This window comes from Struthio camelus, unplaced genomic scaffold, assembly GCF_040807025.1.
Source record: "Struthio camelus isolate bStrCam1 unplaced genomic scaffold, bStrCam1.hap1 HAP1_SCAFFOLD_82, whole genome shotgun sequence".
Taxonomy (NCBI): domain Eukaryota; kingdom Metazoa; phylum Chordata; class Aves; order Struthioniformes; family Struthionidae; genus Struthio; species Struthio camelus.
In genome coordinates this window covers 39190-59844 of record NW_027182594.1, presented here as the reverse complement: position 1 = coordinate 59844, position 20655 = coordinate 39190, and the positions used below count along the sequence as shown (strand labels likewise).

Below are 20655 nucleotides of genomic sequence, written 5' to 3'. Positions count from 1 at the left end.
GTCGTTTCCCCCCCCCCCAACCAACGGCTGCGTTAATCCTAATCCTCAGCACCCAAATCCCCCCCCCCGCTGCAGGGGGGGGGACCAGGACGCCTGGGCCCACCGGCGGGGGGGGGGGCAGGGCAGGAATTGTGTGTGCGGAGCCACCCGGACACCTGGGACCCCCCCGGTGCCCGGGGTGGGGGGAGTGGATGGGTCTCCGTTCCCAACCGACGCTCCAGAGCTTCCCCCCCCCCGAAATCCGTCCCTGGGGAGGCAGCCGCCCCCCGGACGCCTGGGCCCCTTCCCCCCCCCCTCCCCAACAGAGTCAGAGCCGCGTTTTTGGGGCAGTTCGGAGCCTTTATTGCGCTCAGGGGGCCTTGGCGGCGCGAACCCGCTTCTTCTTCACCACCACCGGCTTCTGGCTGCGCAGGATGGCGCTGGCGCGGCGCAGGGCGGCCTGGGGACACCGCGGGGTGGGGGGGGGACACGGTCAGCGCGGGGCGGGGGGGGGGGAACGACACACGGGGACGGGACCCCCCCCCCTCCTCGTGGGGCTGAGCCCCATGCCACCACCCCCCCCCACCCTCCAAATCCTGCTCAGCGCAAGGACCCGGTTCCCCCGCGGCTCCGTGGCCCCCCCCCCACGAGCCGAGCGCCCCCCGGCGAGGGGCCCAGGCGTCCGGGCGCTCACCATGCGCAGGTCCTTGCGGTACTTGTTCTTGCGGATGATGTGGCGCAGGCTGCTGAGCGTGGCCCGGGCGTTCTTGTTGACGGTGATGCGGTCGTAGGAGGTGGCCGGTTTGCGCTGCCCTGGCGGGGGGGGGGACAGGCACAGAGCGGTCAGGGCCGGCGCGGGGGGGGCTGCGGCGTGTGGTTTTTTTGGGGGGGGGTCGCGGGGACGGGGCCCACCTGCCCGCTTCTTGAGCACCACCACGACGCCTTTGCCGTCGGCCGCCGGCTCCACCCCGACCGTCTTGCGGTGGACGAGGCCGTTGTAGCGGAAGGAGTTGCGCGCCTTGAGGTTGTTCGGCTCCTGCGGGGGGGGGGACACGCTGGGGGGGGGCCCGGACACCTGGGTCCCCTCATCCTGTCCCATCTGGGTCACTATGGGGGGGGGGCCGGACGCCTGGGTCCGCTCGTCCCGTCTGGGTCACTATGGGGGGGGGGGGGGCCGGACGCCTGGGTCCGCTCGTCCCGTCTGGGTCACTATGGGGGGGGGGGGGGGGGGGCCGGACGCCTGGGTCCGCTCGTCCCGTCTGGGTCACTATGGGAGGGGGGCCGGATGCCTGGGCCTTCCCCGTCCACCCCATCTAGGCCATCATATTGGGGGGGGGCCGGACGCCTGGGCCCTACCCTATCCCATCTGGATCATTGGGGGGGGGGGGCAGACACCTGGGCCCCCTTGCAGCCCATCTAGGTCACTGTGGGGGGGCCCGGACGCCTGGGCCCCTCCCCTCCGGGCTCAGCCATTGTTTGGGGGGGGGGGGGGCTCCCGGGTCCATCCCCCACCGGGGGGAGGGGGGACACAGCCGGGCCCCCCCCGCGCCCCCCCCACTCACGGTGCTGTAGGTCTGGTTGTTCCTCTTGATGAGGAAGCTGGAGCAGTTGCGCACGATCATCCACTGCAGGTGGGACGACATGGCGCCTGGGGGCAGCGAGAGCCCCCTCAGCCCCCGGCCCGGATCCCCCCCCAGCCCCCCCGGAGCCCCCCCCAGGCCCTGATCCCCACCCCGGACCCCGATCTCCCCCCCAGGCCCTGATCCCCCCACCAGAGCCCCCCCTCTAGGTCCCAATCTACCCTCCCAGACCCTGATGCCCCCCACCCAGACCCCCCTCAGGCCCCGATCCCCCCCCAGAGCCCCCTCTCTGGGCCCCAATCTACCCTCCCAGACCCTGATCCCCCCCCTCCCCAATCCCCCTCAGGCCCCGATCCCCCCCCAGAGCCCCCTCTCTGGGCCCCAATCTACCCCCAATTCCCCTCCCAAGTCCCAACCCCTCCCCAAACCCCCCCCAGGCCCTGATCCCCCCCCAGGTCCCCCATAGGTCCCAATCTACCCTCCCAGACCCCGATTCCCCCCACCCAGATCCCCCTCAGGCCCCGATCCCCCCCCAGAGCCCCTTCTCTGGGCCCCAATCTACCCCCAATTCCCCTCCCAAGTCCCAACCCCTCCCCAAACCCCCCCCAGGCCCTGATCCCCCCCCCAGATCCCCCTCAGGCCCCGATCCCCCCCAGAGCCCCCTCTCTGGGCCCCAATCTACCCCCAATTCCCCTCCCAAGTCCCAACCCCTCCCCAAATCCCCCCCAGGCCCTGATCCCCCCCCCAGATCCCCCTCAGGCCCCGATCCCCCCCCAGAGCCCCCTCTCTGGGCCCCAATCTACCCCCAATTCCCCTCCCAAGTCCCGACCCCTCCCCAGATCCCCCCCAGGCTCCGATCTCCCCCCCAGGCCCTGATCCCCCCCCAGGCCCCAATCCCCCCCCAGCTCCCCCTCCCAAGCCCCAATTCCCTCCAGTTCCCCTCCCAAGCCCCGATCCCCCCCCCAATCTACCCCCTGGATCCCCTCCAGGCTCCGATCCCCCCATAGAGCTGCCCCCCAGGCCCCGATCTCCTCTCCCAGGCCCCGATCCCCCCCCCAGCTCCCCCTCTGGGCCTCAATCCTCCCCCCTAGATCTCCCCCGGGCCCCGTTCTCCCCCTCAAATTCTCCTCTAGGTGCTGATTCCTCTCCAAATGCCCCCCAGGTCCTGATCCCCCCCCTAGTTGCCCCCCCCAGGCCCCGATCCCTCCCCAAATCCCCCTCTGGGCCCTGATCCCCCCCTAAATCCCCCCCGGGCCCCGATCCCCCCTACAATTTACCCCCCAGATCCCCTCCCAGGCCCCGATCCCCCCCTCAATTTACCCCCCAGATCCCCCCCCCGGCCCGAATCCCCCCCAGATCCCCCCCCAGGCCCCGATCCCCCCCTAGACCCCCCCCCGGGCCCTGATCTCCCCCCAGATCCCCCCTCTGGGCCCCGATCCCCCCCTAGACCCCCCCCGGCCCCTGATCTCCCCCCAGATCCCCCCCCAGGCCCCGATCCCCCCCTAGACCCCCCCCCGGGCCCTGATCTCCCCCCAGACCCCCCCTCTGGGCCCCGATCCCCCCCCAAATTCCCCTCTAGGCCCCGATCCCTCTCCAAATCCCCCCCAGGCCCCGACCCCCCCCCAGTTGCCCCCCCAGGCCCCGATCCCCCCCCCACCCGGGCCCGGCCGGGCCGCAGCCACGCGCGCTACCTCCGCTCGCTGCCGCCGCCGGAAACGGAAGGAACGCGCGCGGGCGCCGGAACCCGCCTGCGCCCGGCGAGCCCCGCCCACCGCCCGGCGAGCCCCGCCCCCTGCCCGGCGAGCCCCGCCCCCCGCCCGCCTCCCGCGCTCGGCCGCCTCCGTCACCCCTCGGCCGTCTCCGTCACCGCTCGGGCCCCTTCGGCTCCTCTCGGCCATCTCCGTCACCGCTCGGCTACCTCCGTCACCGCTCGGCCATCTCCGTCACCGCTCGGCCGTCTCCGTCACCGCTCGGGCCCCTTCGGCTCCTCTCGGCCATCTCCGTCACCGCTCGGGCCCCTTCGGCTCCGCTCGGAGGCTCCCGGCGGAGTGGGCGGGGCTTCGGCGGCCGCCTGCCCGCCGGGTGGTTTTCGCGCCTCCCGCGCGAGGCGCCGGGGCCGTTGGGGGCCGTTGGGGGCGCGTGGGCGGCCGTTGGCGGCCGTTGGGGGCCGCCGGGGCCCCCCGGGAGCCGTGGGGAGCCCGGATCTGTCACCACCCTTCGCGGCCCCTCAGTGCTGGCTGCGGGGCGGCTGCATCCCCCCAGTCTGAGGAGGGGCAGGAGGGGCCATGGGGCAGGAGGGGGGGCCGTGGGGCAGGAGGGGGACGTGGAGCAGCAGGAGGCTGTGGGGCAGGAGGGGGGATGTGGGCCCGTGGGGCAGGAGGGGGGGCCATGGGGCAGGGGAAGGGGCCGTGGGGCAGGAGGGGGCTGTGGGGCAGGGGAAGGGGCCGTGGGGCAGGAGGCCATGGGGCAGGAGGGGGGCTGTGGGGCAGAAGGGGGGCCGTGGGGCAGGAGGGGGGCCGTGGGGCAGGGGAAGGGGCCGTGGGGCAGGAGGGGGGCTGTGGGGCAGGAGGGGGGATGTGGGGCAGGAGGGGGCTGTGGGGCAGGAGGCCATGGGGCAGGAGGGGGGCCGTGGGGCAGGAGGCCATGGGGCAGGAGGGGGGCCGTGGAGCAGGAGGGGGGCTGTGGGGCAGGAGGCCATGGGGCAGGAGGCCATGGGGCAGGAGGGGGGCTGTGGGGCAGGGGAAGGGGCTGTGGGGCAGGAGGCCATGGGGCAGGAGGGGGGCTGTGGGGCAGGGGAAGGGGCCGTGGGGCAGGAGGGGGGCCGTGGGGCAGGAGGAGGGGTGTGGGGCAGGAGGGGGGCCGTGGGGCAGGAGGCCATGGGGCAGGAGGGGGGCCGTGGGGCAGGAGGCCATGGGGCAGGGGAAGGGGCCGTGGGGCAGGAGGCCATGGGGCAGGGGAAGGGGCCGTGGGGCAGGAGGGGGGCTGTGGGGCAGGAGGGGGGCTGTGGGGCAGGAAGGGGGCCGTGGGGCAGGAGGCCATGGGGCAGGAGGGGGGCCGTGGGGCAGGAGGGGGGCTGTGGGGCAGGAGGGGGGCTGTGGGGCAGGAAGGGGGCCGTGGGGCAGGAGGCCATGGGGCAGGAGGGGGGCTGTGGGGCAGGAGGGGGGCCGTGGGGCAGGGGGTGGGTCCCTCCGCCGCTCGCTGCCTCGGGCTGTTATCGATGGGGGAGAGGAAGCAGCCGACAGGGGGGATCGATAGGGCTGGCGGGGGGGGGGGGGGACGGGACTGGGAGGGGCGGGGGGGGGCGTGGGGCCCTGGGAGGCGCCGTGGGGCGCAGTGGCCATGGGGCCGTGGGGCGCGCTGGCCCTGCTGGCCCTGCTGGGGGCCGGGGGGGCCCCCTTCGAGCTGCAGGAGGCGCTGCGGGCGCTGCGGGGCGAGAACGCCCGGCTGCAGGGCGCCGTCTCCAACCTGAGCCAGGCCCTGGGCCGGCTGCGCGCCCGCCTGCGGGACCCCCGGGGTGAGCCGAGCCCCCCCCCCCCGCGCTCCGTGCGCCCCCCACCCACCCACCCACCCCGGCTCTTCTCCCCACAGATCCCGCCTGGACCCCGGAGCCGCCGCCGCCGCCCTGCCGCCTGGCCCCCGCCTCGGCCGCCCCCGCCTCGGCCGCCCCCTGCCCGCCGCTCCTGGGGGGGGCCCTCGCCCTGGGGGCCGCCGCAGCCCGCCGGGCCCTGCCCTGAGGCCGCGCCGGGGCGGGGGTCCTCCCCCCGCGCCCCGCCGGACCCCCTCGAGCGCCCCCCCGCCTCCTCACCTTCCTCGAGCACCCAGGACCCCCCCCCACCGCCGCCGCCGCCGTGACCGGCTCGGGACCCGCCACCCTGCCGGTAGGTGCTGGGGGGGCGCGGGAGACGGCGGCGGGGGGGGGACTGGGGGTGTCCGGGGTGGTCTCCTCCCTCCCTCCCGGAGGGTCCCTGCCGAAATGGGGGGTCGGGGTGGGGGCTCGGATGCGGCCGGGGCTCGTTAGGTGGGCGAGCGATCGGGGCCCCCCCCCGAATCCTGCCCTGGGCTGGAGCTGGTCCTCAGCCCCCCGGAGCCCCCCTCAGACCCCCAGAGCCCCCAGGAGCCCCCCTCAGCCCCCCGGAGCTCCCCATAGCCCCCCTTAGCCCCCCTCAGCCCCCCAGAGCCCCCAGGCGCCCCCCTTAGCCCCCTGGAGCCCCCCTCAGCCCCCCAGAGCCCCCCCTCAGCCCCCTAGACCCTTCCCCGTTCCTGCTAATTAGCAGGCGCAGTTAACCGCGTGGGGAATGTGGGTCGCTCGATGGCTCTTTCCACCGCCCCGAGCGCTGCCTCTGCTCCGGCTCCCACAATGCCCCAGGGGAACCAATTTGAGGGGGGGGGGGGGCCAGGCATCCGGGCCCTCACTCCCGAGCCGGGCGGGGACCCAGGCGTCCGGGCCCTCGCTGCCACCGAGCTGGGTGGGGGCCCAGGCGTCCGGGCCCTCACTCCCGAGCCAGACAGGGGCCCAGGCGTCCGGGCCCTCGCTGCCACCGAGCTGGGTGGGGGCCCAGGCGTCCGGGCGCTCACTATGGAGCCAGACGGGGGCCCAGGCGTCCGGGTGCTTGCTGCCACCGAGCCAGATGGGGGCCCAGGCGTCCGGGCGCTCGCTCCCGAGCCAGATGGGGGCCCAGGCGTCCGGGCGCTCGCTCCCGAGCCAGATGGGGGCCCAGGCGTCCGGGCGCTCGCTCCCGAGCCGGGCGGGGGCCCAGGCGTCCGGGTCCTCGCTGCGAAGCCAGATGGGGGCCCAGGCGTCTGGGTCCTCGCTCCCGAGCCAGATGGGGGCCCAGGCGTCCGGGCGCTCACTCCCGAGCCGAGCGGGAGCCCAGGCGTCTGGGTCCTCGCTCCCGAGCCGGGCAGGGGCCCAGGCGTCCGGGCGCTCGCTGCAGAGCCAGATGGGGGCCCAGGCGTCCGGGCGCTCGCTCCCGAGCCGGGCGGGGGCCCAGGCGTCCGGGTCCTCGCTGCGGAGCCAGATGGGGGCCCAGGCGTCCGGGCCCTGGCCGGGCTCCAGCAGGGCTGTAATTCCCTGGCCGCGGCTCCGGCCCCGGAGGCGAAGCAGCTCCCGGAGGCACCAGCTGGACCCTAATCCCCCCCGCCTCCCCCCACCCCAACGCAGGGACCCAGGCGTGCGGGGAGCCGCCGGCGGGGGTCCCGAGCGTCCCTGCTCCGGCCCCCCCAGCCCTGGCGCTGCGGGCGGGGGGAGCCCCGGCGTCCGGGCCGAGCCCGCGTCCCCCCGCGACGCCCCGGGGGATCCTTGCAGCCGCTTTTCCTCCCTGCTTCCCCCCCGCCGGCAGCGTCGCGGGCAGGATTAAGCCCCGCGCGGCCGGGGGGGGCGGGGGGAGCGGGAGAGCAGCAGCGGGGACGAGGAGGAGGAGGAGGAGAAGGGAGGACGGCGAGGGGCATGGCGCCGGGGGGCGCGGGGGGCCGCCGGCGCGCGGCCCTGGCGCTGGGGCTGGCGGCCCTGGCGCTGGGGCTGGCGCTGCTGGCGCTCGGCACCAGCTACTGGTGCCAGGGCCGGCACAGGGTGGCCAAGGCGGCGTGCCCGCGGGGGACGCGGCGCGGGGCCTGCGCCGGAGCCCGCGCCGCCCCCGGGGACCCCCGCGCCGCCTCTGGGGACCCCCGCGCCGCCCCCGGCGCCTGGGAGAGCGGCGACGACAAGTTCGTCTTCCGCTACTTCCACGCCGGCTTCTGGCTCTCCTGCGAGGAGCACCCTGACGGTAGGGCCCCCCCGCCCGCCCCCGGGGACCCCCGGGTGCCCTACGAGACCCCTGGGCCGCCCTGCGGGACCCCTGGGTGCCCTACGAGACCCCTCGCTGCCGTTTGGGGACCCCCGGGTGCCCTACGAGACCCCTGGGCTGCCCTGCGGGACCCCTGGGTGCCCTACGAGACCCCTCGCTGCCATTTGGGGACCCCTGGGTGCCCTACGAGACCCCTCACTGCCGTTTGGGGACCCCTGGGCCGCCCTGCGGGACCCCTGGGTGCCCTACGAGACCCCTCGCTGCCATTTGGGGACCCCTGGGCTGCCCTGTGGGACCCCTGGGTGCCCTACAAGACCCCTTGCTGCCATTTGGGGATCCCCGTGTGCCCTACGAGACCCCCTCGCTGCCCTGTGGGGACCCCCGGGTGCCCTAAGAGACCCCTCGCTGCCCTGTGAGGACCCTCGGGTGCCCTACGAGACCCCTGGGCTGCCCTGTGGGACCCCTGGGTGCCCTGCAAGAGCCCTGGGCTGCCCTGTGAGGACCCCCGGGTGCCCTATGAGACTCCTTGCTGCCCTGTGGGGACCCCTGGGTGCCCTACGAGAACCTTGGTCGCCATTTGGGGGACCCCTGGGTGCTCTCCAGAGCCCCTGGGTGCCCTGTGAGGACCCCTGGGCTGCCCTGCAGGGCCCTGGGTGCTCTGTGGGACCCCTGGGTGCCCTGTGGGGGCCCTTGGGTGCTCTGTGGCACCTCTAGGTGCCCTGCGGGGCCCCGGGTGCCCCGCGGCCATGCCACCCCGCTCTCGCTCTGTGCCCAGGCGAGGTCTGCAGGAGCTTCGTCCAGCTGCCCCCCGAGTCGGAGAAAGGTGAAACCCCCCCACGGCACCACGGGGACCCCCCCTTGGGACCCCCAACACCCAGCGGGACCCCCAGCACCCTGGGGACCCCGCCTTGGGACCCCCAACACCCAGCAGAATCCCCCAGCACCCTGGGACCCCCCCCTTGGGACCCTCAATGCCCCGCGAGACCCCTGGCATCCCAGGGACCCCCCCCTTGGGACTCCCAACACCCAGCGGGACCCCCCAGCACCCTGGGGCCCCCCCCCTTGGGATCCCCCAATGCCCTATGGGACCCCAGCACCTTGGGGACCCCCCCTTGGGACCCTCAACGCCCCGCGGGACCCCTGGCATCCCGAGGACCCCCCCCTTGGGACTCCCAACACCCAGCGGGACCCCCAGCACCTTGGGGACCCCCCCCTTGGGACCCTCAACGCCCCGCGGGACCCCTGGCATCCCAGGAACCCCCCCCTTGGGACTCCCAACACCCTACGGGACCCCCCCAGCACCCTGGGCCCCCCCCCCTTGGGACCCTCAACGCCCTACGGGACCCCCAGCACCTCGGGGACCCCCTGGCACCCTGGGGACCCCCCATGCCTTGTAGGAACCCCCATCCCCGCGCTGTCCCCGCGCCAGGCGTGCTGTGGCCGTCCCCGTCCCCGTCCCCTCAGTGTCCCCTCAGTGTCCCCTCACTGTCCCCGCGCCAGGCGTGCTGTGGCCGTCCCCGTCCCCGTCCCCTCAGTGTCCCCTCAGTGTCCCCGCGCTGTCCCCGCGCCAGGCGTGCTGTGGCCGTCCCCGTCCCCGTCCCCATCCCCTCAGTGTCCCCGCGCTGTCCCCGCGCCAGGCGTGCTGTGGCCGTCCCCGTCCCCGTCCCCGTCCCCTCAGTGTCCCCGCGCTGTCCCCGCGCCAGGCGTGCTGTGGCCGTCCCCGTCCCCGTCCCCATCCCCTCAGTGTCCCCACGCCAGGCGTGCTGTGGCCGTCCCCGTCCCCGTCCCCGTCCCCTCAGTGTCCCCGCGCTGTCCCCGCGCCAGGCGTGCTGTGGCCGTCCCCATCCCCGTCCCCATCCCCTCAGTGTCCCCACGCCAGGCGTGCTGTGGCCGTCCCCGTCCCCGTCCCCTCAGTGTCCCCGCGCTGTCCCCGCGCCAGGCGTGCTGTGGCTGGCCGTGGTGGCCGAGTTCCTGCACGTCGCCTTCCTGAGCGCCGGCGTCCTGCTGCTGGCGCTGGAGCTGGCGGCCGCCGGCACCTTCCTGGGCGCCCTCAAGATCAACGCCTTCGCCGCCGTCGTCACCGTGCTCGCAGGTGCCCCCCCCGCCGCCGCGACCCCCCCGCCGCCGCCGCCGCCGCCGCCGCGTCCCCCCCGCCGCCGCGTCCCCGACGGCGTGCCGGCCGTGTCCCCGCAGGCCTCCTGGGCATGGTGGCCCCCATGATGTACGTGACGGCGTTCCAGGTGGCCGTCAACCTCGGCCCCAAGGACTGGCGCCCCCAGAGCTGGTCCTACGGCTGGTCCTTCGGGTGAGCGAGCGCCCCGCAGGCCCGGGGGGGGGACACACACACACACGCCCCCCCCCCGCGACGCCTGGGCCCCCCCCCGGGCCGCCGTTAACCCCGCGGCGCCCGCAGGGCGGCCTGGCTCTCCTTCGCGCTCTGCATGGCGGCCTCGGTGCTCACCCTCAACTCCTACACCAAGACCGTCCTGGAGCTGCAGCACCGGCGGCGGGCGCGGGGGCCCCCGGCGCCCCCCCCCGGCCTCGCTGGCCCCCCCCCGCGCCGGCCCGGCGAGGCGGCGGGGGGCGACGGGGAGCCCCGCTAGCCCCCCCGCTCCCCCACGGCTTAAAGTAATTAAAACTTAATGAAAACTTAATCAGGCTGCGGGGTCGGCGAGGGGATTAAGGGGGGGCGCGCACGGCCCCGCGGCCCCCCCACGCCGCCGCCCTTTATTGCGGCTTCGGCTCGGGGTCGCGGCGGAAAGCGGGCCGGATGCGGAGCCCGGCACCGGGGCGGATCGCCCTGGATCGGGTCGGGATCAGGCTGGATCACGTCTGGATCAGGTCGGGATCACCCCGGATCAGGTCAGGATCAGGTCGGGATCGCCCCGGATCAGGTCAGGACTGTCCGGATCAGGCCGGGATCACCCCGGATCAGGTCAGGACTGTCCGGATCAGGTCGGGATCGCCCCGGATCAGGTCAGGATCAGGTCGGGATCGCCCCGGATCAGGTCAGGACTGTCCGGATCAGGCCGGGATCGCCCCGGATCAGGTCAGGACTGTCCGGATCAGGTCGGGATCACCCCGGATCAGGTCAGGATCAGGTCGGGATCGCCCCGGATCAGGTCAGGATCAGGTCGGGATCGCCCCGGATCAGGTCAGGACTGTCCGGATCAGGTCGGGATCGCCCCGGATCAGGTCAGGATCAGGTCGGGATCGCCCTGGATCAGGTCAGGACTGTCCGGATCAGGTCGGGATCACCCCGGATCAGGTCAGGACTGTCCGGATCAGGTCGGGATCGCCCCGGATCAGGTCGGGATCAGGTCGGGATCGCCCCGGATCAGGTCAGGACTGTCCGGATCAGGTCGGGATCGCCCCGGATCAGGTCAGGATCAGGTCGGGATCGCCCCGGATCAGGTCAGGACTGTCCGGATCAGGTCGGGATCACCCCAGATCAGGTCAGGATCAGGTCAGGATCGCCCCGGATCAGGTCGGGATTACCCCAGATCAGGTCAGGATCAGGTCAGGACTGCCCGTATCAGGTCAAGATCAGGCTGGATCACGTCCAGATCAGGTCAGGATCAGGTCAGGACTGTCCGGATCAGGTTGAATCTCCCCAGATCAGGTCGGGATCAGGTCAGGACTGTCCAGATCAGGTCGGGATCACCCCGGATCAGGTCAGGATCAGGTCAGGACTGTCCAGATCAGGTTGAATCTCCCCAGATCAGGTCCGGATCAGGTCAGGATCACCCGGATCAGGTCAGGATCAGGTCAGGACTGCCCAGATCAGGTTGAATCTCCCCGGATCAGGTCAGGATCAGGTCAGGACTGCCTGGATCAGGTTGGGATCAGGCTGGATCAAGTCCAGATCAGGTCAGAATCGCTCTGGATTTGGTCCAGGTCAGGCAGGAATCTCCCCGGATCAGGTCCGGATCAGGTCAGGACTGCCCGGATCAGGTCGAATCACCCCGGATCAGGTCGGGATCAGGTCGGGACTGCCCGGATCAGGTCGAATCACCCCGGATCAGGTCGGGATCAGGTCAGGACTGCCCGGATCAGGTCGAATCACCCCGGATGAGGTCGGGATCAGGTCGGGACTGCCCGGATCAGGTCGAATCACCCCGGATCAGGTCGGGATCAGGTCAGGACTGCCCGGATCAGGTCGAATCACCCCGGATCAGGTCGGGACTGCCCGGATCAGGTCGAATCTCCCCGGATCAGGTCGGGATCAGGTCAGGACTGCCCGGATCAGGTCGAATCACCCCGGATCAGGTCGGGATCAGGTCGGGACTGCCCGGATCAGGTCGAATCACCCTGGATCAGGTCGAATCACCCCGGATCGGGTTGGGATCGTGTCGAATCGCCCCGGATCGGGTCCGGCAGGGCCTTGGAACCGCCGGGATCGGCTCCGGATCAGGCCGGGGGCCGACGGGAGCACCGTAACGGGGGGGGGGAAGCCCCCGCAAGGGCGGAGGGAGCCGGACGCCTGGGCCCCGCGGGGGCCTAGAGCAGGGCGCAGCGGTCGGCGGGCTGCCTGGCCGGCGGCGGCCACTGGCGCTTGCGGCCCCACAGCTGGGCGCCGGCCCGGGACGGGGACACGGACGCGGACGGGGACACGGACGCGGCCCGGGACGGGGACGCAGCGTAGAACGCGACCGGGGACGGGGCAGGGGACGCGGGACGCGATGCGACCGGGGACAGGGCTGCGGCGTAGGACACCGCGGGTGACGGGGACGAGGACACGACACGGGACGCGACCGGGGACGGGGCAGGGGACGCGGGATGTGGTGTGGCTGGGGACGTGAGCGACAACGGGGACACGACACGGGACGTGACCGGAGGTGGCACGGGGGACACGGGACGCGACGTGGCCGGGGACGAGACTGGGGATGGGGACACGACACGGGACGTGACCGGAGGTGGCACGGGGGACACGGGACGCGACGTGGCCGGGGACGTGACTGGGGATGGGGACACGACACGGGACGCGACCGGAGGTGGCACGGGGGACACGACTAAGGATGAAGACACAACATGGGACATGACCGGAGGTGGCACAGGGGACACGGGACGCGACGTGGCCGGGGACGTGACTGGGGATGGGGACACGACACGGGACGCGACCGGAGGTGGCACGGGGGACACGGGACGCGGCGTGGCCGGGGATGTGACTGGGGATGGGGACACGACACGGGACGCGACCGGAGGTGGCACGGGGGACACAGGACACGGCGTGGCCGGGGATGTGACTGGGGATGGGGACACAACACGGGACGCGACCGGAGGTGGCACGGGGGACGCAGGACACGGCGTGGCCGGGGACGTGACACAGGGCGCGATGGGAGATGGCGTGGGAGACGCAACCGGAGATGGCGCGGGAGACGCAACCGGGGCCGGGGATGCGACCGGAGGTGGCGCGGGGGACACGGGACGCGGCGTGGCCGGGGATGTGACTGGGGATGGGGACACGACACGGGACGCGACCGGAGGTGGCGCAGGGGACACGACCAAGGATGGAGACACAACACGGGACGCGACCGGAGGTGGCACAGGGGACACGGGACGCGACGTGGCCGGGGACGTGACTGGGGATGGGGACACGACACGGGACGCGACCGGAGGTGGCACGGGGGACGCAGGACACGGCGTGGCCGGGGACGTGACTGGGGATGGGGACACAACACGGGACATGACCGGAGGTGGCACAGGGGACACGGGACGCGACGTGGCCGGGGACGTGACTGGGGATGGGGACACGACACGGGACGCGACCGGAGGTGGCACGGGGGACACGGGACGCGGCGTGGCCGGACATACAACGGGAGATGGCGCAGGGGACACGACCGAGGACGGAGACGCAACACGGGATGCGACCGGAGGTGGCACGGGGGACGCAGGACACGGCGTGGCCGGGGACGAGACTGGGGATGGGGACACAACACGGGACGCGACCGGAGGTGGCACGGGGGATGCAGGACACAGCGTGGCCGGGGACGTGACACAGGGCGCGATGGGAGATGGCGCGGGAGACGCAACCGGAGATGGCGCGGGGGACACAACCGGGGCCGGGGACGCGACCGGAGGTGGCGCGGGGGACGCGGCCGGAGGCGGCTGGGGGGCGGCGGGCAGCACGCGGGTCTGCACGCCGCAGCCGCGCAGCCGCACCACGTCGGGCAGCTGGCGCAGGCGCTGCTTGGCCGAGGCGGCGGCGCCCAGCGGCAGCGGGCGCTGGAAGGCGGCGCTGTAGGCGGCGCGCAGCTCGAAGAGCGACAGCCCGCCCGGGCGCCCGGCCACCAGCGCCGCCACCTCCCGCCGCAGCGCCGCCAGCTCGCCCTCCGCCCCCGCCCGGCCCCCGCCCGCCGGGCCCCGGGGGGCCGCCGCGGCGCCGCTGCTGGGCTGTGTCCCGGACGCCTGGGCCCTGGGGGCTGCGCTGGGCTGTGTCCCGGACGCCTGGGCCCTGGGGGCTGCGCTGGGCTGCGGCCCGGACGCCTGGGCCCACGGTGCTGCAGTGGTGCTGTTGGGCTGCGGCCCGGACGCCTGGGCCCTGGGGGCTGCGCTGGGCTGTGTCCCGGACGCCTGGGCCCTGGGGGCTGCGCTGGGCTGCGGCCCGGACGCCTGGGCCCTGGGGGCTGCGCTGGGCTGCGGCCCGGACGCCTGGGCCCTGGGGGCTGCGCTGGGCTGCGGCCCGGACGCCTGGGCCCGCGGTGCTGCAGTGGTGCTGTTGGGCTGCGGCCCGGACGCCTGGGCCCACGGTGCTGCGGTGGCGCTGTTGGGCTGCGGCCCGGACGCCTGGGCCCTGGGGGCTGCGCTGGGCTGTGTCCCGGACGCCTGGGCCCTGGGGGCTGCGCTGGGCTGCGGCCCGGACGCCTGGGCCCACGGTGCTGCGGTGGTGCTGTTGGGCTGCGTCCCGGACGCCTGGGCCCTGGGGGCTGCGCTGGGCTGCGGCCCGGACGCCTGGGCCCACGGTGCTGCAGTGGCGCTGTTGGGCTGCGGCCCGGACGCCTGGGCCCTGGGGGCTGCGCTGGGCTGTGTCCCAGACGCCTGGGCCCTGGGGGCTGCGCTGGGCTGCGGCCCGGACGCCTGGGCCCTGGGGGCTGCGCTGGGCTGCGGCCCGGACGCCTGGGCCCCTCCGTCCCAGGACGCGGTGGTGGACGGCGGCCCGGACGCCTGGGCCCCTCCGGTAAGCCCTGCAGCGACAAGAGAGGGGTCAGCTCGGGGCGACGGGGGGGTATCCCAGCAGGCAGCGGGGGGGCTCCCGGACGCCGGGGCCCGCTTACCGGGGCCGAGGCGGACGACGAAGTCCTGCTCGGCGTCGGGGCGGTGCCACTCGAGCGCGGGCAGGTGGCGGCGCAGGAAGGTGACGACGTCGCCGTGGCCCCCGGCCCGGGCGAAGGCCTCCAGGTCGAGGCGGTGCCGCTGCGCCAGCAGCCCCTGCAGCTTGCGGAGCCGCAGCCCGGCCCGGAAGCCGCCGGAGCTCAGCACCACCCGCAGGGTGCTCAGCACCTCGGCCAGCCCTGCGGGGTGGGGGGGGGGGGGGACGGACACGGGCCTCAGCGGAGGGACCGGCCCCCGTGCCCGCTGCTCGCACGAGCCTCGGGCGCGCCCCCTCGCACGGCCCCCGTGTGCACCCCGCACGGCCCCCGTGCCCGCTCCTCGCACGAGCCTCGTGCGCACCCCACCCGCTAGGTCCTCCCTCGCACGGCCCCCGTGTGCACCCTGCACGTCCCCCGTACCCGCTCCTCGCACGAGCCTCGTGCGCGCCCCACGCGCTGGATCCTCCCTCGCACGGCCCCCGTGTGCACCCTGCACGTCCCCCGTACCCGCTCCTCGCACGAGCCTCGTGCGCACCCCACCCGCTAGGTCCTCCCTCGCACGGCCCCCGTGCCCGCTCCTTGCACGAGCCTCGTGCGCACCCCACGCGCTGGATCCTCCCTCGCACGGCCCCCGTGTGCACCCCGCACGGCCCCCGTGCCCGCTCCTCGCACGAGCCTCGTGCGCACCCCACCCGCTAGGTCCTCCCTCGCACGGCCCCCGTGCCCGCTCCTTGCACGAGCCTCGTGCGCGCCCCACGCGCTGGATCCTCCCTCGCACGGCCCCCGTGTGCACCCTGCACGTCCCCCGTACCCGCTCCTCGCACGAGCCTCGTGCGCACCCCGCGCGCTAGGTCCTCCCTCGCACGGCCCCCGTGCCCGCTCCTTGCACGAGCCTCGTGCGCGCCCCACGCGCTGGATCCTCCCTCGCACGGCCCCCGTGTGCACCCCGCACGGCCCCCGTGCCCGCTCCTCGCACGAGCCTCGTGCGCACCCCGCGCGCTAGGTCCTCCCTCGCACGGCCCCCGTGCCCGCTCCTCGCACGAGCCTCATGCGCGCCCCACGCGCTGGATCCTCCCTTGCACGGCCCCCGTGTGCACCCCGCACGGCCCCCGTGCCCGCTCCTCGCACGAGCCTCGTGCGCGCCCCACGCGCTGGATCCTCCCTTGCACGGCCCCCGTGTGCACCCCGCACGGCCCCCGTGCCCGCTCCTTGCACGGGGACGCGCTTCGCGCGGGCACCTCCCTCTGCAGGGTCCCCGGGCACCACGGCGGCGCCGGACACCGGGGCCCCCAGCCCGCGGAGACCTCACAGCACCCAAGGTACAGCTTGGGGCGGGGGGGGGGGACCGGGACCCCTGGGCCCCTGGGGGGCAGCGCCGGGGCGGGGGCCCGGACGCCGGGGCCCCGGGGGAGGTACCTGCGTCGGCGCCGTCGCTCTCCGGGGAGCCGGGGTGGGCGCTGGGCACCAGCAGGTCCAGCGTGTCCAGCCCGTCGCCCTCCACCCACACGAGGGGTCCTGCGGGAGAGGGGGCTCAGGCACCCGGCGCTGCCCCTCCTCCCCCCCCGCCCACGGCTCGCGGCAGGGACCGCCCGGACGCCGGGGTCCCCTGGAGTATGGGGGCCCGGACGCCGGGGCCCACCCTGTCCCGGACACCGGGGTCCCCTGGAGTATGGGGTCCCGGACACTGGGGTCCCCTGGAGCGCAGGGGCCTGGATGCCGGGGCCCACCCGTCCCAGACACCGGGGTCCCCTGGGGTGCGGGGTCCCGGATGTCGGGGCCCACCCGTCCCGGACACCGGGGTCCCCTGGGGTGCGGGGTCCTGGATGCCGGGGCCCACCTGTCCCGGACACCGGGGTCCCCTGGAGTATGGGGTCCTGGATGCCGGGGCCCACCCTGTCCCGGACACCGGGGTCCCCTGGGGTGCGGGGTCCTGGATGCCGGGGCCCACCCTGTCCCGGACACCGGGGTCCCCTGGGGTGCAGGGTCCTGGATGCCGGGGCCCACCCTGTCCCGGACACCAGGGTCCCCTGGGGTGCGGGGTCCCGGATGCCGGGGCCCACCCTGTCCCGGACACCGGGGTCCCCTGGGGTGCGGGGTCCCGGATGCCGGGGCCCACCCTGTCCCGGACACTGGGGTCCCCTGGGGTGCGGGGTCCTGGATGCCAAGGCCCACCCGTCCCGGACACCGGGGTCCCCTGGGGTGTAGGGGTCCGGACGCCGGGGTCCCTTGGAGTATGGAACCCAGACACTGGGGCCCATCCCATCCCGGACGCCGGGGTCCCCTGGGGTGCGGGGTCCCGGATGCCAGGGCCCACCCTGTCCCGGACGCCGGGGCCCTTACCGTGCAGGCTGGCGGCGGGCGGGAGGACGAGGGGGCCGTGGGGGGGCGGCCCGGCGGGCTCCACGTGGGCGCCCAGGTCGGCCAGGAGGGCGCGCAGCGAGGAGTAGCCGCCGGCGCGGGGGCGCAGCGGGCGCCCGTGCCGCTGCAGGAAGGCGCCGGCCACGTGGCCCAGGGCGATGCCGCCGGGGTGGGCGCTCAGCACCGCCAGCACCCCCCGGCGCAGCTCGGCCCGCTGCGCCATGGCCGGCCGGCGGGGAGGCGCCGCCATCCGCGGGCGCCCGGACGCCTGGGCTCGACCTGGGGGGGGGGGTGGGCGAGGGGGGCGCCCGGACGCCTGGGCTCGACCTGTGCGTGGGGACACCCGGACGCCTGGGCTCGACCTGTGGGGGAGACACCCGGACGCCTGGGCTCACTCTGCGCATGGGGGGGGCACCCGGACGCCTGGGCTCACTCTGCGCGTGGGGACACCCGGACGCCTGGGCTCGATCTGGGGGGGGGACACCCGGACGCCTGGGCTCACTCTGCGCGTGGGGACACCTGGACGCCTGGGCTCACTCTGCGCATGGGGGGGGCACCCGGACGCCTGGGCTCACTCTGCGCGTGGGGACACCCGGACGCCTGGGCTCGATCTGGGGGGGGGACACCCGGACGCCTGGGCTCACCCGCGTAGGGGGGGCACCCGGACACCTGGGCCCACCCGAGTGGGGGGGGCACCCGGACGCCTGGGCTCACCCGCGCGGGGTGGGGGGGCACCCGGACACCTGGGCTCACTCTGCGCGTGGGGACACCCGGACGCCTGGGCCCACCCGAGTGGGGGGGGCACCCGGACGCCTGGGCTCGACCTGTGCGTGGGGACACCCGGACACCTGGGCCCACCCGAGTGGGGGGGGCACCCGGACACCTGGGCCCACCCGAGTGGGGGGGGGGCACCCGGACGCCTGGGCTCACCCGCGCGGGGTGGGGGGGCACCCGGACACCTGGGCTCACTCTGCGCGTGGGGACACCCGGACACCTGGGCCCACCCGAGTGGGGGGGGCACCCAGACGCCTGGGCTCGACCTGTGGGGGGGACACCCGGACGCCTGGGCCCACCCGAGTGGGGGGGGCACCCGGACGCCTGGGCTCGACCTGTGCGTGGGGGACACTCGGACGCCTGGGTTCACTCTGCGCGTGGGGACACCCGGACGCCTGGGCCCACCCGAGTGGGGGGGGCACCCGGACGCCTGGGCTCACTGCATGGGGGGGGGCACCCGGACGCCTGGGCTCGACCTGTGCGTGGGGACACCCGGACACCTGGGCCCACCCGAGTGGGGGGGGCACCCGGACGCCTGGGCTCACTGCATGGGGGGGGGCACCCGGACGCCTGGGCTCGACCTGTGCGTGGGGACACCCGGACGCCTGGGCCCACCCGAGTGGGGGGGACACCCGGACGCCTGGGCCCACCCGAGTGGGGGGGCACCCGGACGCCTGGGCTCACTCTGTGTGTGGGGACACCCGGACGCCTGGGCTCGACCTGTGGGGGGGACACCCGGACGCCTGGGCCCACCCGAGTGGGGGGGGCACCCGGACGCCTGGGCTCGACCTGTGGGGGGGACACCCGGACGCCTGGGCCCACCCGCGTAGGGGGGGCACCCGGACGCCTGGGCTCACTCTGCGCGTGGGGACACCTGGACGCCTGGGCCCACCCGAGTGGGGGGGGGCACCCGGACGCCTGGGCTCACTCTGCGCGTGGGGACACCCAGACGCCTGGGCCCACCCGAGTGGGGGGGGCACCCAGACGCCTGGGCTCGACCTGTGGGGGGACACCCGGACGCCTGGGCCCACCCGAGTGGGGGGGGCACCCGGACGCCTGGGCTCACTCTGCGCGTGGGGACACCCGGACGCCTGGGCTCGACCTGGGTGGGGGGCACCCGGACGCCTGGGCTCACCCGCGTAGGGGGGGCACCCGGACGCCTGGGCTCACTCTGCGCGTGGGGACACCCGGACGCCTGGGCTCGACCTGGGTGGGGGGCACCCGGACGCCTGGGCTCACCCGCGTAGGGGGGGGCACCCGGACGCCTGGGCTCGACCTAGGGGGGGGACACCCGGACGCCTGGGCTCACTCTGCGCGTGGGGACACCCGGACGCCTGGGCTCGACCTGGGTGGGGGGCACCCGGACGCCTGGGCTCACCCGCGTAGGGGGGGGCACCCGGACGCCTGGGCTCACTCTGCGCGTGGGGACACCCGGACGCCTGGGCCCACCCGAGTGGGGGGGACACCCGGACGCCTGGGCCCACCCGAGTGGGGGGGGCACCGGGACGCCTGGGCCCACCCGAGTTGGGGGGGCACCCGGACGCCTGGGCTCACTCTGCACGTGGGCACACCCGGACACCTGGGCCCACCCGAGTGGGGGGGGCACCCAGACGCCTGGGCTCGACCTGTGGGGGGGACACCCGGACGCCTGGGCCCACCCGAGTGGGGGGGGCACCCGGACGCCTGGGCTCGACCTGTGCGTGGGGACACTCGGACGCCTGGGTTCACTCTGCGCGTGGGGACACCCGGACGCCTGGGCCCACCCGAGTGGGGGGGGCACCCGGACGCCTGGGCTCACTGCATGGGGGGGGGCACCCGGACGCCTGGGCTCGACCTGTGCGTGGGGACACCCGGACACCTGGGCCCACCCGAGTGGGGGGGGCACCCGGACGCCTGGGCTCACTGCATGGGGGGGGGCACCCGGACGCCTGGGCTCGACCTGTGCGTGGGGACACCCGGACGCCTGGGCCCACCCGAGTGGGGGGGACACCCGGACGCCTGGGCCCACCCGAGTGGGGGGGGCACCCGGACGCCTGGGCTCACTCTGTGTGTGGGGACACCCGGACGCCTGGGCTCGACCTGTGGGGGGACACCCGGACGCCTGGGCCCACCCGAGTGGGGGGGGCACCCGGACGCCTGGGCTCGACCTGTGGGGGGGACACCCGGACGCCTGGGCCCACCCGCGTAGGGGGGGCACCCGGACGCCTGGGCTCACTCTGCGCGTGGGGACACCTGGACGCCTGGGCCCACCCGAGTGGGGGGGGGCACCCGGACGCCTGGGCTCACTCTGCGCGTGGGGACACCCAGACGCCTGGGCCCACCCGAGTGGGGGGGGCACCCAGACGCCTGGGCTCGACCTGTGGGGGGACACCCGGACGCCTGGGCCCACCCGAGTGGGGGGGGCACCCGGACGCCTGGGCTCACTCTGCGCGTGGGGACACCCGGACGCCTGGGCTCGACCTGGGTGGGGGGCACCCGGACGCCTGGGCTCACCCGCGTAGGGGGGGGCACCCGGACGCCTGGGCTCACTCTGCGCGTGGGGACACCCGGACGCCTGGGCTCGACCTGGGTGGGGGGCACCCGGACGCCTGGGCTCACCCGCGTAGGGGGGGGCACCCGGACGCCTGGGCTCGACCTAGGGGGGGGACACCCGGACGCCTGGGCTCACTCTGCGCGTGGGGACACCCGGACGCCTGGGCTCGACCTGGGTGGGGGGCACCCGGACGCCTGGGCTCACCCGCGTAGGGGGGGGCACCCGGACGCCTGGGCTCACTCTGCGCGTGGGGACACCCGGACGCCTGGGCTCGACCTGGGTGGGGGGCACCCGGACGCCTGGGCTCACCCGCGTAGGGGGGGGCACCCGGACGCCTG

At 75.6% G+C, this 20655-nt stretch overlaps 3 protein-coding genes across 3 annotated transcripts; 1 reads left to right on the top strand and 2 right to left on the bottom strand.

Moving 5' to 3' along the window:
• Positions 1–318: 318 nt before the first annotated feature.
• Positions 319–3354, bottom strand: RPL28 (ribosomal protein L28). Its single transcript, XM_068929230.1, has 5 exons — positions 3251–3354; positions 1542–1627; positions 892–1015; positions 674–792; positions 319–439 (listed from the first exon to the last, which is right to left on the bottom strand). The coding sequence occupies exons 2-5, from the start codon at positions 1620–1622 to the stop codon at positions 350–352; spliced, it is 414 nt and encodes a 137-aa protein (XP_068785331.1). The 5' UTR covers positions 1623–1627; positions 3251–3354; the 3' UTR covers positions 319–349.
• Positions 3355–7005: 3651 nt separating this feature from the next.
• LOC138064935 (germ cell-specific gene 1-like protein) lies at positions 7006–9945 on the top strand. Its single transcript, XM_068929184.1, has 5 exons — positions 7006–7321; positions 8118–8165; positions 9282–9434; positions 9536–9647; positions 9756–9945. The coding sequence occupies exons 1-5, from the start codon at positions 7006–7008 to the stop codon at positions 9943–9945; spliced, it is 819 nt and encodes a 272-aa protein (XP_068785285.1).
• Positions 9946–11842: 1897 nt separating this feature from the next.
• Positions 11843–17233, bottom strand: LOC138064934 (uncharacterized). The gene is made up of 4 exons (XM_068929183.1): positions 16993–17233; positions 16069–16167; positions 14633–14853; positions 11843–13672 (listed from the first exon to the last, which is right to left on the bottom strand). The coding sequence occupies exons 1-4, from the start codon at positions 17231–17233 to the stop codon at positions 11843–11845; spliced, it is 2391 nt and encodes a 796-aa protein (XP_068785284.1).
• Between the last annotated feature and the right edge of the window lie 3422 nt (positions 17234–20655).

Coding starts and splice junctions, on each gene's coding strand:
- RPL28 (XM_068929230.1), bottom strand. CDS start 1,622: ATGTCGTCCCACCTGCAGTGGATGATCGTGCGCAACTGCTCCAGCTTC. Junction 793..891: donor GGTGCTCAAGAAGCGGGCAG/GTGGGCCCCGTC, acceptor CCCCCCCGCCAG/GGCAGCGCAAACCGGCCACC. Junction 440..673: donor ACCGCAAGGACCTGCGCATG/GTGAGCGCCCGG, acceptor CGGTGTCCCCAG/GCCGCCCTGCGCCGCGCCAG.
- LOC138064935 (XM_068929184.1), top strand. CDS start 7,006: ATGGCGCCGGGGGGCGCGGGGGGCCGCCGGCGCGCGGCCCTGGCGCTG. Junction 9,435..9,535: donor CGTCGTCACCGTGCTCGCAG/GTGCCCCCCCCG, acceptor GTGTCCCCGCAG/GCCTCCTGGGCATGGTGGCC. Junction 9,648..9,755: donor TCCTACGGCTGGTCCTTCGG/GTGAGCGAGCGC, acceptor CGGCGCCCGCAG/GGCGGCCTGGCTCTCCTTCG.
- LOC138064934 (XM_068929183.1), bottom strand. CDS start 17,233: ATGGCGCAGCGGGCCGAGCTGCGCCGGGGGGTGCTGGCGGTGCTGAGC. Junction 16,168..16,992: donor GCCCGCCGCCAGCCTGCACG/GTAAGGGCCCCG, acceptor CCTCTCCCGCAG/GACCCCTCGTGTGGGTGGAG. Junction 14,854..16,068: donor GAGCGACGGCGCCGACGCAG/GTACCTCCCCCG, acceptor CCCACCCCGCAG/GGCTGGCCGAGGTGCTGAGC.